General features: G+C 43.7%; 1 protein-coding gene across 1 annotated transcript in view; it reads right to left on the reverse strand.

The window, feature by feature from the left end:
* LOC122791483 (protein phosphatase 1 regulatory subunit 12A-like) overlaps window positions 1-17522 on the reverse strand; it is a 1771856-nt gene that overhangs the window by 1085533 nt on the left and 668801 nt on the right. Inside the window, exon 6 of the mRNA XM_044059226.1 lies at window positions 9160-9251. Within this exon, the coding sequence (XP_043915161.1) occupies window positions 9160-9251 (92 nt within the window). The remainder of the gene's footprint in view (window positions 1-9159; window positions 9252-17522) is intronic.

Consider the following 17522-nt stretch of genomic DNA (forward strand, 5'->3'; position numbering starts at 1 on the left):
GCAACCATAGGATACTTCATCTTTGGTAATGCTTTCTCATTTTCTTATATACAAAGTCATCATTCCAGCTTCTGTTTCTGGTATCCATGTCATTTTTGTCTTATACTGACTTTTCTTACCCTTGGCTTGCATGTCTTAACCTTGACTGCAATAATGTGGCTCTGGCTTAGATGGGTAATTCACATCATGTCCAGGCATGGGGAGTTTAAGAGTTGTTCTGACTCTCTTCCATTACTCTTGGCAGAGGAGACTCCGGACATAGGGGATTGATCTGAACAAAGAGCAGCTCCTTATTTAAGGCAGCCCTGAGGAGCTGCACTTCGATGTCCACTTGCAGTGGTTGAGAACTCGGCCATCAATGTCTCCTTATCACTGACCATTGTAGAAGCCATTCTGGATATTGCATTCACAAGCATCATAACTACACTTGGTGATGTGCTTAGCTACATAACAGACTGGATAGTGTCCAGTAATTTTGCTCTCTTATCATCAGACATTCCAGTCTTCTCCTTCACGTGGTATTGGACAGCAATCTGAAACCTAGTCAAGTGTGTTAGTCAGGTAATGGCTCTGAAGGCCAGAGTGGCAATTGTGTACAACTGCTTCTCAAGTTAATCCAGGACTATATTTTCCTTAGTGTAGAGTACTGGCAGATGGTTCTAGTTCGGACCCTATTTCTCTTGGGCCACAGGATGTTGTAGGACTCTTAGATCCCACAAAACCTATTAAGACTTCTTAGGGGTAGGGTGGGATGTCTGGTTTCTTAAACACTGCTAAAGATGCTTCCTCTAAAGCTTCTAAAACTGGAGGGGAATTGACAGTATAGTGACATTCAGCCCCTAGAAATAAAAAACATATTTTCTGGGTGTCTGATATAATTTGCAGTGGTATTTCATCCTTCAAAGAGTGCCTTCAAATGAGATCTCCTCCGTGGGTGAAGCAGTGGATATTATCTCATAAATGTCTAAGTCACACCCAAGGGAAGAAGAAAGTCATGAGAAGGAGCCCAGTACTTTACCATGACTCTGAGGAATCATCATATCTGTAAGGGGAGGGTTCCCTTTTTCTCTTGGTAGAGGAGACTTCAGACTCAGGGAGTCTATCTGAACTTGTCTGCAGGACCTGAATAAATCCCTTAGCCAAGGACATCCATTTCTGGGGAAAAGCATGGGAGGGAGGAAATGGGAAGGGACTCACCAATGTCAGAGTCTCAGACAACTCCAAGGAGTTTTGGGTGGAAGACCAATGTTTGAGCATCTGTGTCCTTTTTAGTGGGGTTAGCACTCTGAAGGCCAGGGACCAAGGATGAGAATCCCAGACCTCCATGCTCCAACCCTAGTAAGATACCCTGACTAGAATATTTGGCTTTCTGAGATGACAGTAGCAGAGACACCGAAGTAGGAAGTCTGGTATGAACTCCATGCAAGAGGTCTCAGCTCAGTAATGAAAGATAAAAATGTATTTTAATTTTTTTTTCTTTCTCCCTTTTTTTAACCTGTGTAGAGCACTAATCCCACTGGACTCATTTCATGTTCAGCCCAGGAAATATAGGTAACAAAGAGTTACATTTAAAAAAAAAAGTAAAAAAAAAGCAGACCGTTTACATTTGTAAAATGCGGCAAGTGTAATACAGATGGCAGACAGAAATATACAACGGACTATAAAATTACACCACTGCCATTCTGCTCATTTAGCAGCCAAAAAATATTTAAAGATATGGCTAGCTCTGAGACATAAAGGAATGGAGCCCAGAGATCAACACAGATGACCAGAGTTTGACCAGTGACTTAAGAACTGGAAAAGTTTAGCAGGAGGGGCTGGAAATGAGCAACTTTCATCTTGTCCACCCTGGGGAAAGCTGGGGATTTCTGACAGCAGCTGTGAATTTCCCAGTGGAAACCAGTGAACACTTGCCAGCTAACAAAGGAAGCTACTATGTGTTTGATACCAGGCAGTGGCTTGTCCAGGTATGTCACCCGTTATAGTGATACTCTGACGTCACATGCACACTCAAACCTAGTTAGGATTTCCCCTTCCTATCCCAAAATCCCTTCCTCCTGGGGCAATACTCAGCTCTCGACATTCTTTAATGAGAACAGAAAAGTACAGTTGTGTACACTTACTACAAACCCAGATGTTCATGTTTCACTGTTGCAGTCATCACCTGTGGGTTATCCCTGCTGTGGTAGCCCTTGGCTGGCCCGAATACCAGAGTCAATGTTTTTGTGCGCCGGCTGCTGTCGCCTGTAGTCTGATGTCAGGTCGTCAATACTATAAAGCAAGGCAGCCAACATTATTACATCAGTTTTAATTGCCCTAACCCGTCAGAAGCACAAGGGAAAAGAGAGTAGTAGTCCTGGTGGCTAACAGCCACTTTGTGAAGCATGTGTCCCCCTAGGGGCAGATGTAAAATGGGGGATGGAGGGAGAGAAACCAAGACTGCAACAGTGAATACACATGAACATCTACATGTACTATACTGTACTATGTTCTTTGTGCTTCACTGTTGCAGTCATCACCTGTGGGAGGATTCCCAAAGTTGAGGTAAAGGGTGGAAGGATAGGTAGAGCCCTAGGTATGGGTCACTAGACCCTGCAGAACTGCAGAGGCAAACCATGCCCTAGACTTAGAAAAGAGAGGTAGGTGGTAGTGCTTTGTAAAGGTATGGACAGATGTCCAGGTGGCCGCTTCCAATATGTCCCTGGTTGGTACTCCTCTGAGGAAGGCAGTGGAAGTGGAGGTTGCCCTAGTGGAGTGGTTATGGATCGACTTAGGGATGGGTTTCCTATGTAGTCTGTAGCAAAAATGGATACAGTGTGAAACCCATTTGAAAATGGTTTGTTTGGAGATGGGCTTCCCCTCTGCCTCTGGGGCAAAGCTTACAACAAAGCTGGACAGTTTTTTCTGAATGGCTTAGTGCAGTCTAGATAGTCTAAGTTGTCTGTGCACATCTAGTGAGTGTAGAATTCTTCCCCCCTTGCTCTGTGGGTTGGGAAAGAAGGTGGGAATGTGTATAGCCTGGTTATGGGTCTCATTAGATACCACCTTGGGCAAAAAGGAGGGATTAGTCCTCTGGGAGACTCTGTCTGCATGGAAAATTATGAAGGGCTCGAGAGCCATGAGAGTTTGAAGTTCTGAGACCCTTCTGGCTGAGGTGATAGCTAGTAGGAAGGCAGTCTTCCAGGAGAGGTATTTCAATTCTTTTGAAGCAGCAGGTTCGAATGGAGCCAAGGTTAGTTTCTCTAACACATATTTCAGGTCCCAGGGTGGAGTAGGAGGTCTTCTGGGAGGCCTGATATTAGAAGCCCCTCTAATCAAAGGATGAGAGAAGAGGGGTGGGTCTGAATCATAACGGGCAGAGATGGCCGAGGCATGGGTTTTAATAGAGGAGAAGGAGAGGCCACTATTGAGCAACTCTGCTAAATAATCCAGGCTGAGAGGGATGGAAAGTTGCGCGGTACTGCCCCCTTTGGGATGTTTCCAGGAGCAGAATCTTTTTCATTTTCCTGCATAAGATTTTCTTGTGCTCGGCCTTCTGGCCTCTTGTGATGATGTCCAGGACCTGTTTGCTTAACAGTGACTTCTTGTTAGTTTGTAGTGTATGAGCCATGCTGAAAGTTTGACAGTCTGTAGGTCTGGGTGCAGTACCTTCCCCCTCTCCTGGGTCAAGAAGTCTAACCCTTAGGGGAAGCAGCTTCTGGGGCTGTAAGGTCCGACTGCGTAGTAAGGGGTACCAATGCTGTCTGGGTCAATCTGGAGTGATGAGGATGGCCTTTGGTCTCTCTTCTCTAATTTTGATCAGAACCATGAGAATAAGGGGCAGAGGAGGGTATGCGTACACAAAGAGGGAGCTCCAGGGAAAGGTTAAGGCATCCACCATCCATGCTAGGAGGTGATGCTCCCTGGTACAAAACTTGTGCAGCTGGTGGTTGAGGTACGAGGCAGAGAGATCCACCTCTGGGGTCACCCACTCCTGGGTGATTCACAGAAAGATTTCTCTGTGGAGCTGCCAATCATGGGGGTCCAGTAAGTTTCTGCTTAGGTGGTCTGCCAGTGTGTTGTTGATCTCTGGTAATTATTGGGCAATTAGGTGTAACCCCATGGAGGTGGCTGTAAGCCACAAACTCATGGCTAACCTGCACAGGGGGTAATACTGAGTGCCCCCCTGCTTGTTGATGTACCACATTACTGTGGTGTTGCCTGTTTTTATAAGGAGGACCCCTGGCCTGAGATGGGGTTGGAAGAAAGTCAGAGTGTTTTCCACTACCATAATTTCTTTCTGGTTGATGTGCAAGTGAAGTTGCTGGGCATTCCAGAGGCCTTGGGTACACCTGCCTGCTAGGTGAGTGCCCCAAGCTATGTCTGAGGCATCGGTGGTGACTGTCTGGCCAGAAGGGTGGAGGATGAAGGGAAACCCTTGTTCATGGCACAGGCCGCTGCCCACCAGAGAAATTCGTCCCCTATGCAAGGGATCAGTGGGAGAGTGGTCTCTACGGGCTGAGAATGCTGGCACCAAATGTTCTTTAAGTACCACTGAAGCTTTCTCATGTGAAGCCTGGTGACAGGGATGAGAAGGATGCAGGATGCTATGTATTCCAGGGCTTGCAGGAACTTCCACGCAGTGAGGTGACTTCTGGAAGCCAGCTGGGTGAAGTAGAGGGGCAGGAAGCTCTGTTTTTCTGGGGATAGGAAGGCCATTAGGTTTGCTGTGTATAGCACAGCTTCCAGGAAAACAATTGTCCTGGTGGGGTTTTGCTTTGATTTTTTTTCTCGTTGATGGTGAACCCTAGGGAAGTTAGGAGTTTTTTGACAGAGAGAAGATCCTGCAGCAACTTTTCTTTGCTGTTCGCCTGAATGAGGCAGTCATCCAGGTAAGGGTAAATCTATATATTTCTCTGTCTGCAGAATGCTATAGCCGGGGCCAAGCATTTGGTGAATACTCTGGGAGCAGTAGATAAGCCAAAGGGCAGTGCAGAGAACTGAAAGTGCTGATTGCCTGCTCTGAAGTGCAGGAATTTTCTGCATGATTCCCTGATGGGAATGTGGAAGTAGCCATCTTTTAGGTTTAGTGTCACTAGCCAGGCATTTTGTGTGAGCACAGGCAGGAGCTGCTGCAAAGTTAGCATTCTGACTCTGGGGACCACCAAGGAGGTGTTCAGCTTGGATAGATCCAGGATGGGGCGCCAAGTGCCTTTTCTGGGAACAAGGAATAGTCTGGAGTAAAAACCTTTTCCTGTTTGATCCGGAGGGACAGGCTCTACTGCCCTCTGGGATATTAGTGTTTTTACCAGTCTTAATGCCTCTGCCCACTGGTTTGGGGGGGTCCTTGGATACAGAGACTCAATTGTCCTTGAAAAGGGTGAGCCTTCCTCCTAGTTTTAGATGAGTGAAAGGAGGGCAGAGGGGGGAGGGGGAATCATTGTGAATGATTACCATAGAAGCTTGGCTTAGAACTCCTTAGAGGCGGAAGTGATCCATTGTTTGCTTCTTTGCTGACCCTGGGATAGGAGCCTGGATGTCTTGTTCCTGCGAGGCTTACTTTGGCCCTGTCTGCTGGGTACAGGGAAGGCCCCAGTGCTTAGAGGGGAAGTTCCTGCTGAATCTGGGTGGTTGAACCTGAAAGAAATCTTTTACTGTTTGCATAGATTTTGCTTTGTCTTCCATCTTTTCTAAGCACCTCTTCTGCTTTTTCCCCAAACAGGCTTTCCTTATCTAGGGGTGCATCAATAAGTTTAGATTTGACATGATCAAGAAGAGGTTGTTCCCTCAGCCATGCATGTCTTCTAATAACAGATCCTGTCACTGCTGCCCTCCTAGAGGTTTCTAGGGCGTCACATCCACATTGTAATGAGTGCTTGGCCACTTGACAAGCAGAGTGTAGTAATTCTGCCAGCTCTTTTGAGTTGGCGCTGTCAGGAGAGGCAGCAATCTAATTGTTCCAAAGTGTGTTGTTGATATTTTAACATACGGAATTGACAATTGATTGCTCTGATAACTAAGGTTTTTAGAGGTGTATACTTTCTTACCCCATCTTACCAGAGCTCTGGAGTCTTTGTCAGAAGGAAGAGGATTCTTGGCAACACTAGTCTTAGCTCTTATGGGTCCCTGTGTAATGATCTCAGGGTCTGCAGCAGGGTTACTGTATAGGTATTTGTGAGAATCCAGTACTCTGTATTACCTGTCAGGTTTAGTTGGAGCAGGAAGAAGGGCATCAGGGGCTAAAATGGATTCAAGGAAAACATCATCCACCACTTCTAGAATAGGTGGGAAGGCCAGGAGTCTGCACTGGGGCAGGTCCAGAAACTAAGTCGTTTCTTTGACTGTGGGTAGTCCTGAGATTCCCACTGAAAATGTTCCCTGAGGGAGTGAAGGGTTTTCCCCAAAGGAGAGGTCCTCTGGAGGGGAGGCAGACGGGATGGATTCCTCTGCATTTGAATCCTCATAAACAGTTAAGGGCTGCTATTCCTTTTCAAAGGCAGAATAATCAGATTCCTCAGACTCTTGGTCTGTCAATTTCTGGAGAAGGAAGCCTTTTCCTTTTTTGGAGTGAGGGCTTGAGTACCTCAGATAAGGGAGATGAGATCCTCTGCCATTTTAAGCATTTGAGCTTGAGGTGAGGGAGCAGTAGCAAGATGGTGGCTAGAAGCAGATTTTTTAGGAGTGGCCTGGCTTCGAGGCCTGTGAAAATCCATCAGTCTCTGAGAAACAGTAGTCAGAAGAGAAGTCATTTTTTGTCTAGAATCTGTAGTGCGAACGGCCTCCTTGTAAGCCGGTGCCTGCTTCACGGCTCCGGACCCAACCGAGGCAGAGACAGTCAAAGGCTCGGGAGACAAAGTGGATTTCTGCAGCATACCGGACTCTGAAAAGGTCTCGGCAGAGAACTGCGTAGAAAACGAGTCGGGCATCAGGGGTTGCGAAAGTGTCTCAATGAATTCCGGAGAATGGATGACTTGCTTAGCGGTAGTGTAATCTGAAGGCTTAGCCTTGTGTGGCCTCTCTCTATTTTTACATTTTTTCGGAATGTCGGCAGTTTGTTGGCTAACGGATGTCATATCAGAATATGAAGACGGAATACAAAAACAAATGTCTACAAAAAAAGATCTACGACGAATGGTTCTTGCATTAAAGAGGGCACAGAACTGGCAATGAGGGATGTCATGGTCTGGGCCTAAACAAGTGATGCAGTAAAAATGAAAGTCTCTGTGTGGGATCTGCTTTCCACAGGTGAGACAATTGTTAACTTTTTCGGACAACGGTTTGAGCAAGAAAAAAAGGACCCCAACGGGGTACTTGGCTTTAGACGTGTTCTGCTGAAATTCAACTTCTGGTAGCGACCGACCGGCACTTGTGCGAACTGCTTCTGCTATGGGCTCCATGGCAAGAAAGACTGATGCAATGACGTTGGTTGCCTTGCTTTATAGTACTAACGACCTGATGTCAGACTACAGGCGACAGCAGCTGGCGCACAAAAATATTGACTGTGGCATTTGGGTCAGCCGAGGGCTACCACAGCAGTGATAACCCACAGGTGATGACTGCAACAGTGAATCACGAACATTTTCACCACATGAAATCCCATTAAAGACCACTCTCCTCCTGAAGAGGAAGGTCCCACTTGCATCTAGGATAATGGTAGGATTTCACTATACCCTCTGCTCTGTGGGGAAGGATGGCAGAAATAGGGTAAAAGGAAAAAGGTGGATGTCGATCTGCAGAGTGAAAATGAAGCCCACAAAAATTTAAAGAGAGGCCGCTGGTACTGAAGATAGCTAACATTCTCCTGCTGCCTTAATTTTAATAGCAATTATTAATAGTTTACTAAAATACAGTATTGAAATATTTAGTTATAATATAAAAAAATGAATCCTGAATCTTACTGAAAAGAACTAATGTTTGTAACATTTATAAAATGTCAAAGCAAAAATATTCAAACATTTTGCCCCCTTTGCCTATAGCAGTGCTATCATTTCCACAGATCCAGGCAGTATACACATTAAGGATCAATGGCAGCTGTTGTGTGATAAACATCTGTGCTGGCATGACCTGCAAATAGAAGTCAGTAATCCTCTTAATTCCTGCACTAGGATCATTAACTACATGAAGGCTGTACTTGTGCACTGAAACTTGTACAGAACTAGGGTTTTGTGTATGCTACAAGATTCACTAACAGAACTCAGTACTACGATTCCACAACTGAAGAGGAAGTCAAAGTATGACACAAAAATAAATAAATAAACAAATAAAATAATAAAACCACTGACATGAATAGAATAAAACTCCAAGTGCATAAGCTGTGGAAGAAATGGCACCCTTCTCATTCTAATGTAAGACGAAATTACAGTGAAATAGAACCGGGAAGCTCAGAGTTTGACATAGACAGGGAATCAAACGAATAGCTGGAAGACATTTACTTGTCCCACTTCCTGAAGAGACGTCACTGAACTATTTTGTCATGAACCAAACTTAAGCAACCGTGTTTCTTTCTGACCTTTAACTATGAGCACTATGTCCTGCTCTGCAAAGAAGTAAATATGATAAACAGGATCTTATGGGGCACACACAGTGGCAAAAAAAATCAGACAGCAACATAGTTTCTAGCTCTGTACCAGTTTTGCAAACTATGAATTAATGGAATAATTTGCAGGGAAATTTTCTACATGTACGTAGGTGAGTGGAAGTTACAGAATAAATGGCAGTCACCTGGCAGACACAAGAAAAACATGTCTTACAGAAATTCCTGCCTCACAGGGACCATCGCTGTTTTAACATGATGCAAATCCTAGTGAGATCAAGATGATTGTCTTCAAGGTCTATTAAAGTTGAAAGCAAAACAAATGTTTTTATCACAAAGATGTCTATCACTCAGATGTTATGACCAGTACATATTACCCTCATCCATATTTAAACACTAAAAACGGTCTTCATTTTTATGCAGTAAGGATTTCAGCTTCAGCAATTCTCTAATAGATGTTAACTTCTGCATCTGAAGGAGGACAGGAAAATCTTGCTTGTCATGTGATTAGCATCAGCAATAACCTTTTACCTGCAGTGATCACACTTAATATGAGCTGGTGTGCTGGGGAATCTTAACAGTGGAGGTAGGTGTCACAAAACCTGAGTGCATGTGCCCACGCTGGCCTTCTGTTTAATGAGTATTACCTGCGCGTCCTGACTGCAGAATTCAGAGTCACAGAATTTGTGTCGATGACTGCTGAATGTACCTTGTCTCGTTTTTCCTTTTCACTTCTTAGCTGTTAAAAAAAAAGTAAGTAAATAAAAGCAGTTTCAATACTGATGCACTTGTAGGTTTCTTAAGATTTCTAAGCAACAGAAATAAAGCTTTCATTAAAAAAGTGCTACTCGTAACATTAACACTCAGAACCAGCAGAGGGCAGCCTACGACCAACATATATCACACTGAACCCGTCTTAACATTAGCTAGTGGTAATCTGGAAGTACAGTTTCTACTACAAACCTACCATAACTGTAGACAACAGCGGCCTTAGGTCAGCTGGTGCCCTAGGCAAAAGGGCCCCACGGTGCCCTCTCGCAACACCCAAGTGCCCCCATCCTGGTCTACCTACACCAAATAAATACTGTAAAAGTGCCCCTGCAGCACCTGACCGGGCGGGTTGGCCTATGTCTAAGGCCGGCTATGACTGTAGATGTTCTAAGACATTCACTGCTGCAATAACGATATCACTTGGGACTTTTGTCCAAAAAAGCCTGATTTCTGGAGCTTTTCACTTTTCTACTTCCTGGCTGAGGGAATGCCCTCTCACCTTAACCTCAGCACATCTCTGGTATAAGAGGAACATCTGTCCAGATCACCTTTATTTTTTCTTGCAACTTTCAGTTCCAAGGGTCTTGGTTGACACCACACCATGAGCCACCCAGGTAGCATACATCTCCAAGAAAGGAATGTGCTTAACCAGAATGACCTTAAACCTCCTTTACCAGATACTAATTAAACTGAGGTGGGTGTTTTGTAGGAGTGAGAGAGATGGAAAGTAAAGAGATAGGTGACTGGGTGCCCACTCCAACTCCAAAATGGTCGCATGAGGGAAGCAAAGGATGAGAAACATTTTTGGACCATACTCAAAACGTTTACAATTACTGTAAACTCCTAACACAACTATGTTTATCGTAAGTATTATCTTTCTCTCTAGCACGACTTTGGAATTCCCTTCCCCCACAAATTAGAACCATCAACAACCTTTCTTCCTTTAAAAACCAGCTTCACTCATACCTTTCTTCTCATTGGGAATGCTCCTATTCTCATCCCACCTGACTTCATCTACTTATATTTCACTTCTTCCCCTGTTGCCTCTTACTCATCCCAAATAACATGGAATTGTAAGGTCCTTTCCTCCTCAACACCTGCTCTTAATTCTTACATACTTATGCTCCATTAATGCAGACTCCTATATACTTTTACTATTTCATGTCCTGTCATTTTTTCCTCAGTATACTACACACTTGTTGCTTTCACACTTTATACTAGGTATAAGTAAGAAATTGCTTTGATTTACACTGTTAAATATGTACATAACTCATTTTTATATCCTCAACATACCATGTCCTTGTTCCTTTCACACTTTAAACTAGGTATAAGTGACATACTGCTTTGACTTCCACTGCTATATATGTATACAAGTTACAAACTGTTTTTTTATTTTTATTAATGAACTATGTATAAAGTATAGACTATGACTGTACTATAAAATTGCGATTTGTACCGTAACACTGGATTAGGAGCTTTTCTCCCCGGGCCTCCATTGAAAATGGGCTCATTTTTGCCCAAATGGACTTTCCCAGTAAACAAATGGCAAATAAATAAATAAGTATTCAATGGTGCAGTAGTGTTAAGACATGGAAATATTCCCAGGGCTTATGTACCAGTGACATAGTGGTCCTGAGAAAAGGGCTGGCTGCTGTAGTTCCTGTAGGATGGCCATGGGAAATCTTAGCCTGGCTCTACAGACACTGTCTAATTTGAAATGCTTGGAGAAATGTGTGGAGAGAGGACCAGGTAGCTGCTTCCAAGATGGCCTGTGCCTTGATCCCTCTAAGGAAGACAACAGTATCAGCCATGGCCCTTGCAGAGGGTGCTGTCACTTGCCTTGGGACAGTCTTGCCATGGAAAGAGTAAAAGGAGATGCAGTGAGTCAGCCATTTAGGAATGGTCTGTTTTTAACACAGGCTTGCCCTCCCTACCCTCTGCAAAAGCTCTGAATAATTGGTCTGATTTTCTTTCTGCTTCTACTCTTTCAAGATAAAATCTGTTACCTATACACTGTAAAGGTGTGCAAGGTCCTTTTCTCCATTGTTCTGTGGGGTAAAACAAAATACAGGAATGCTAATGGCCTGATTTATAGAGTCTTATTTGTACTCCATTTTAGACACAGGTTCATAGGTGAATATTAGGCTAAATGCCCTGAAGTGCCATTTTAAGCTAAGCTGTGTTTTCCCATTAAGTGTTCAAATTACCTTTGCCATGATTTTTATTCTTATACTTCCCATTCATTAATGAAGGTAGGACTGCTGTGGTGAGCCACCCTACCCTTGTGGAAAGGAAAGTTGTTTGCCATTCTGATATCCTTCTGGTAGATGTAATGGCCACTACAAAGGCATACAGGTCAAGTACCTGAGGGGTGCAGCAAGTGTTTGTGGCACAGTTAAGTTTTCTAACGTATAGATGAGGCCCCACAGTGGAGAGATTACATTCTGGTAGACCTCAAATGTAAGATCACACTTTAGAACTGCTTTACTTGGAAAATGGACAGGGCTCTGAAGGTAGCAGACTTGAGACTTAAGACACGTACACATTTACTTATTTTACTTACAATTTGACGGGTAAAGGAAAGTACAGTTGTATACACTTACCATAAATGTAGATGTTCGAGTGTATTCACTGTTGCAGTCATTACATTTGGGTAATCCTGCTGGCAGGTTGCCCTCAGTCTGCCTGAATTCCAAAGTCTTGGGTCCTGCATCGGTTGCTGTCGCCTCTTCCCTGACATCAGGTCGTCAGGGGTTTAAAATATGCAGCTGACGCCATTTTCTTTAGTTTTTCTTGCCCCAGATGTCAGGTGCCCCCTAAAAGGGTAGCCAGATTTTATATATATATATAATAATACATGCAACAATATAAACTTTACCTTCATCTACAAGCAAATACACCACATAGGTTGTATAAATCAGAGAAGTAAAGATAAGTTCCAGTAGAAAAACGGGGATGGCGGGTGGGTAACCTGGACTACAACAGTGAATACACTTGAACATCTACATTTATGGTAAGTGTACACAACTGTACTATGTTCTTCGTGTTTCACTGTTGCAGTCATTACATTTGGGTAGAGTCCCAAAGCTATGGTTGGGTGGCTGGAGCTAAACAGCATTAGGAGCGGCTATGAGGCCCTGCAGAACTGCAGTGGCAAACCCTGCCCTGGATTTAGAGTAAAGTGGCAGATGATAACGCTTTGTGAAGGTGTGCACTGAACTCCAAGTAGCAGCCTCTAAAATGTCCTTAGTTGGTACTCCTCTGAGAAAGGCTGTTGAAGTGGTTGCAGCTCTGGTTGAATGTGGCTTAATGCCCTTAGGCACTGGCTTACCATGCTGTGAATAGCAGAAACGAATGCAGTGGCCTATCCACTTTGAAATAGTCTGCTTGGAGATGGCTTTTCCTTGTGATCCTGTAGCATATGCCACTAGTAATTGCTCTGACTTCCTGAAAGTTTTAGTTTTGTCCAAATAGAATCTGAGCTGTCTGTGTACGTCCAAAGAATGCAGAATTCTCTCCCCCTTGTTCTGTGGGTTTGGATAAAAAGTTGGCAAATGAATAGTTTGGTTAAGGGCCACAATGGACACTACCTTAGGCATAAATGTTGGATTTATCCTCAAAGAGATCCTGTCTGGATAAAACATGATAAAAGGTTCCACAGCCATGAGAGCCTGTAGCTCTGACACTCGTCTTGCAGAAGTTATTGCTAGGAGCAGAGCTGTTTTCCAAGATAAAAACTTTGTATCTGCAGTAGCAGCTGGCTCAAAGGGATGTAGGGTGAGTTTTTCCAAGACATAACTGAGGTCCCATGCGGGTATTGGCAATCTCCTTGGAGGCCTTAAATTTTTGGCTCCTCTGAGGTACTGCCTTAATAAAGGTTGAGAAAAGAGTGGTGGCTCTGTATTGCAATGAGCCGAAATGGCAGAGGCATGAATTTTAATTGATGAAAAGGATAGGCCTTTGTCCAGCATCTCAGTTAAGTATTGCAAAATCTGAGGAATATTTGGTACAGCTGTATCAGTTCCCTGAGCTTGGTTCCATGCACAAAATCTCTTCCGTTTGCCAGCATAGGATTTTCTAGTACTAGGCCTTCTGGCTTCCAAAATGACATCCATTACAGCTTTACTGAGAGGTGTGTTTTGTATTTTGATTTCTTTTTGTTGACTGCGTACCCTAGGCATGTTAAAAGTCTTCTCACAAACGCCAGATGTTGTAGTAGAATGTCCTTGTTCTCTGCTTGGATGAGGCAGTCGTCCAAGTAAGGATATATCTGTATTCCTCTTTGTCTGCAGAAAGCAATTACTGGTGCCAGGCACTTTGTGAAGACCCTGGGTGCAGTAGATAAGCCAAAGGGCAGTGCAGAGAATTGGTAATGCTTTGAGCCAGCCTTGAATCTGAGGTATCTTCTGCATGACTGTCTGATTGAGACATGCAGGTATACCTCTTTTAGGTCTAAAGTCACGAGCCAAGCCTTTCTGCCCAGCATGGGCAGAAACTGCTGTAAGGTCAACATCTTGAATTTTGGTATATCCAGGAAAGTGTTTAGAATAGATAGGTCCAGTATTGGTCTCCATGCTTTGTCCTTTCTGGGTACCAAGAATAGTCTTGAGTAAAATCATTGTCCCTGCTCTTGCTGTGGCACTTGTTGAATACCCCCCATGTCCATGAGGGATGAGACTTGCTTTTGAGCCTCTGCCCATTGATTTTTTGGCAGGTCTGGCAAACAGTTTGCCCTTGGCAGGGTATGGAAGTGAAACTTGTAGCCTTGTAACACTATGTCTAAAACCCATTTGTCCTGGGTTATAATGTGCCAATTTTGAGAAAAAAGTGCTATTTTTCCCCCTAAGGGTGCTGCCAGAATATAAGTGCTTGGTGCAGGCAGGGGGAAGTCATTGAGACTGTTTCCTGTATGGTTGTGATTTGTCTTCTCCACTTTTGGAGGTAGAAGTACCCCATTGCTTAGACCTGTATGAACCTTGTGGCTGGGATCTGCCTCTAGGACGTCTAGATCTGCCCCTTTGAGGTCTGTCTGACACTGGAAAGGACCAATTCTTGTAGGCCAGTGTCTGCTAAACCTAGGTGGCTGTACTTGTAAGAAATCTTTGACCGCTTGCATAGATTTAGCTTTGTCCTCAATTTTCTTTAACACCTCTTCTGCCTTAACACCAAACAAGGTATCATGCTGTAATGATGCATCTAATAATTTTGCTTTGACATGATCAGGCAGATTTTGTTCCTTTAACCAGGCATGCCTCCTAATTACAGAACCCATAACTGCGGCCCTGCCGAGGCCTCAAGAGAATCTAAACCACATTGCAAAGTATGCTTTCCAACTTGTTCAGCAGCATGCAAAAAATCCTGCATCTCTTTGTTTTCTGCACATTCAGAATTTACCAACATTTTCTGTTTAAGCAGTGTCATGAGATATTGCTGATATTTGAGCATATGAAACTGGCAATTTAAGGCCCTTACAGCCAAGGTAGCAGATGTGTAAATCTTTTTTCCCCATCTATCCAGTGCCCTAGAATCTCTGTCAGAGGGGTAGGGTTTTTTGCAGTGGAAGGCCTTGACCCCTTTGGGTCCCTGAGAAATAGTTTCTGGGTCTGCAGCGGGGTTTTTGAAAAGGAATTTATGAGAGTCAGGAACCCTGCAGTATCTGTCAGGCTTAACAGGAGCTGGAGGTACAGGGGTCAGACTAGTCTCTGAAAACACATCATCTACAATGTCTATCACAGGTGGAATAGCTAGAGGCCTGTGTTGACGTAGTAAAAGGAAGTCCCTGAGCCTCTTCTTAGATTCTGAAAAAACTTGGCTCTTCCAGTGGAAATGCTCCCTCATGGTATGCAAGGTTTCCCCAAAAGAGTAGTCCTCAGGAAGAGAAGCTGAAGGAACAGATTCTTCAGCATCAGAATCCTCAGAGGGGGGAAGAGGATATATCAGAGGAAATGGAAACCTGATCTGAAGATTCACAGCCTGTCTCTTGCCTAGGCCTCTTATCAAGAGGGGGATGGGAACCGCTGATCAAGGTAATTAAGTCTTTGGACATTTTGAGCATCTGTTTTTTGGGCATGGAGGCCTGTCCTTGTGGCTGGTGAACTTATTTCTTTGCCTTTAAAGGTGCTTTAGTCTTTGGCTTTGCAGCTGAAATCGGTTTAATGTATAATTGTTTAGGTCAGAATACACCCTCAGAAGCCAATGCCTGCTCAGCGGCTCCGGACCCATCTGAGGGAATAGTCCCAGAGGTTCCAATACCTTGAGTTTCCATCGGTCTGGCCGACTCCACGTGGGAGTCGGTAGCGCCCTGCGACTCTAAAGTAGCGGGCGTCAGGGGCTCCGAAAGCGCCTCACTGAGAACCGGCGACTGGCTTAGGAGAAGCTTCGTCTTCGGTTTTGGACCTCAGTTGCCTGTCTTTTTCTTTGCGTTTTTTGTGAACTCCGGTAGTCGGATGGCTATCCGACAACATTGTGTAATTAAATCTTCACCCAAAATAGCTTAATGCAAAATCGTACTGACGCTTTATAATGCGTTTGTTAAATCTAACACAAAACAGACAACTAGAAACCTCATGGTCAGGGTCTAGGCAAGGAATACAGTAAGAATGAAAGTCCTTATAAGGTATTTGCTTCCCACAAGAAATACAATTATTAACTTTTTCTGACATCAGTCTGGAGCAAGAAAAAAGTTTCCCCAATGGGGTACTTAGCTTTTAATGAAGACTTTGGATCTGAAACTCGAACACGAAAATCTCATGAGTCGGCTGACCGGCACTTGTGAACTGCTCCTGCTTCGGGCACCGCACGGCAAGAAAGACTAAAGAAAATGGTGTCGGCTGCATGTTTTATACCCCTGACGACCTGACGTCAGGGAAGAGGCGACAGCAACTGACGCAGGACCCAAGACTTTGGAATTCAGGCCGACTGAGGGCAACCTGCCAGTAGGATTACCCAAATGTAATGACTGCAACAGTGAAACACGAAGAACATCTGGTCAAATGACCCTTTTCAATCATGGCATGGACATAAATGCAACAGAACTGTACATATTTACAATAAGATGGGAAAGTGCACACATACTGAAAACAGTGAATATTGATTAATGCAGAGTGTTGATCAAAAAATGGTACATTCCATACAAATTAATACACGAGAGTTACACTGGATACTGTCAGTAAGTTACAGTCTCATACTGTAGTTAGTATTCAGTGTTTCAAGCTTTATATGCACATTATATACATGGTCTCTAGTCTCTAAATACTCATATTTACATTGAGCAGCACTGCAAGTCTTCTTTTAGCTAAATATGTCTTGGGTACCATTATGGAGCATCTCCAAAGCAAGAGCATTTGCCTTTGTTGCAGAGGTGTTCTTTCAACGATTAATAAAAAATTCCAGAGTATTAAGTTAAACACCATTTACGAAATTAGAGCATGACCTGTTCAGGAAAAATGCTTTCTCCCCTATGGCTTGTTTGAATCCGGGCCTGGGCCCTAAGAGAATGCCATCTTGCCTGCTTCTAACAGAGTACTTTTGATATCTTAACACAGTTTTCTTCTGAGGGGTGAGTAATAACCTAGGTGAAGGATGCTTAGAAGAAATGTAGCCCTGGTAATTACAGTGAGCCACAGCATTTGTCTAGTACAAGACAGTGGTATGTATTTTGGCTAAAAAGGAGTGCAAACTTTACAGATTTTTAATTCAGCAGTATGTAGTTTGTGACAGTTATTAGTTAACAGTATGGAGAGTAAAGGTAAAGCATATTCAGGTTTTGGTATTAGAACACCACAGTGAAGTCATTTATGAACAAACATAACAGAAGGGGGACTAGAACTGATCACTGTGGAACACCTGTGTTAAGCATGGCTGGGTTTCAGAAAGTATTGTTTGAGAAAATTTGAACCTCCCCTGCAAAAAACACAGTAACACAACAAAAAGCACTTTACTTTCCTCAGTCCCAAAAAGTACAATAAACAGTTTCTCCACAGAAAAAGAAGTTTTAAAGTACTTTTTACCACAAAATGTACATAAAAACAGCTTGACAGTGATTAAAAATACTTTCCAATATCTTTAAAATAGTTGTTTTCCCAGAAAACTAGTATAAATAACAAAAAGGTAATGTGGAAGGGTCTCTCCCCCAAAAGGGAACTCACCTACTGAGCAATAGAACAGCAGTAGCCAACCATCAATCCTCATTAGCCCTCAGATGAGCACTCTACTCAAGAGCAAGAAAGCTCTGAAGAGC

This window comes from Protopterus annectens, chromosome 17.part0 (genome assembly GCF_019279795.1).
Source record: "Protopterus annectens isolate FY-2018-M chromosome 17.part0, PAN1.0, whole genome shotgun sequence".
In the NCBI taxonomy this organism is placed as follows: Eukaryota; Metazoa; Chordata; order Ceratodontiformes; family Protopteridae; genus Protopterus; species Protopterus annectens.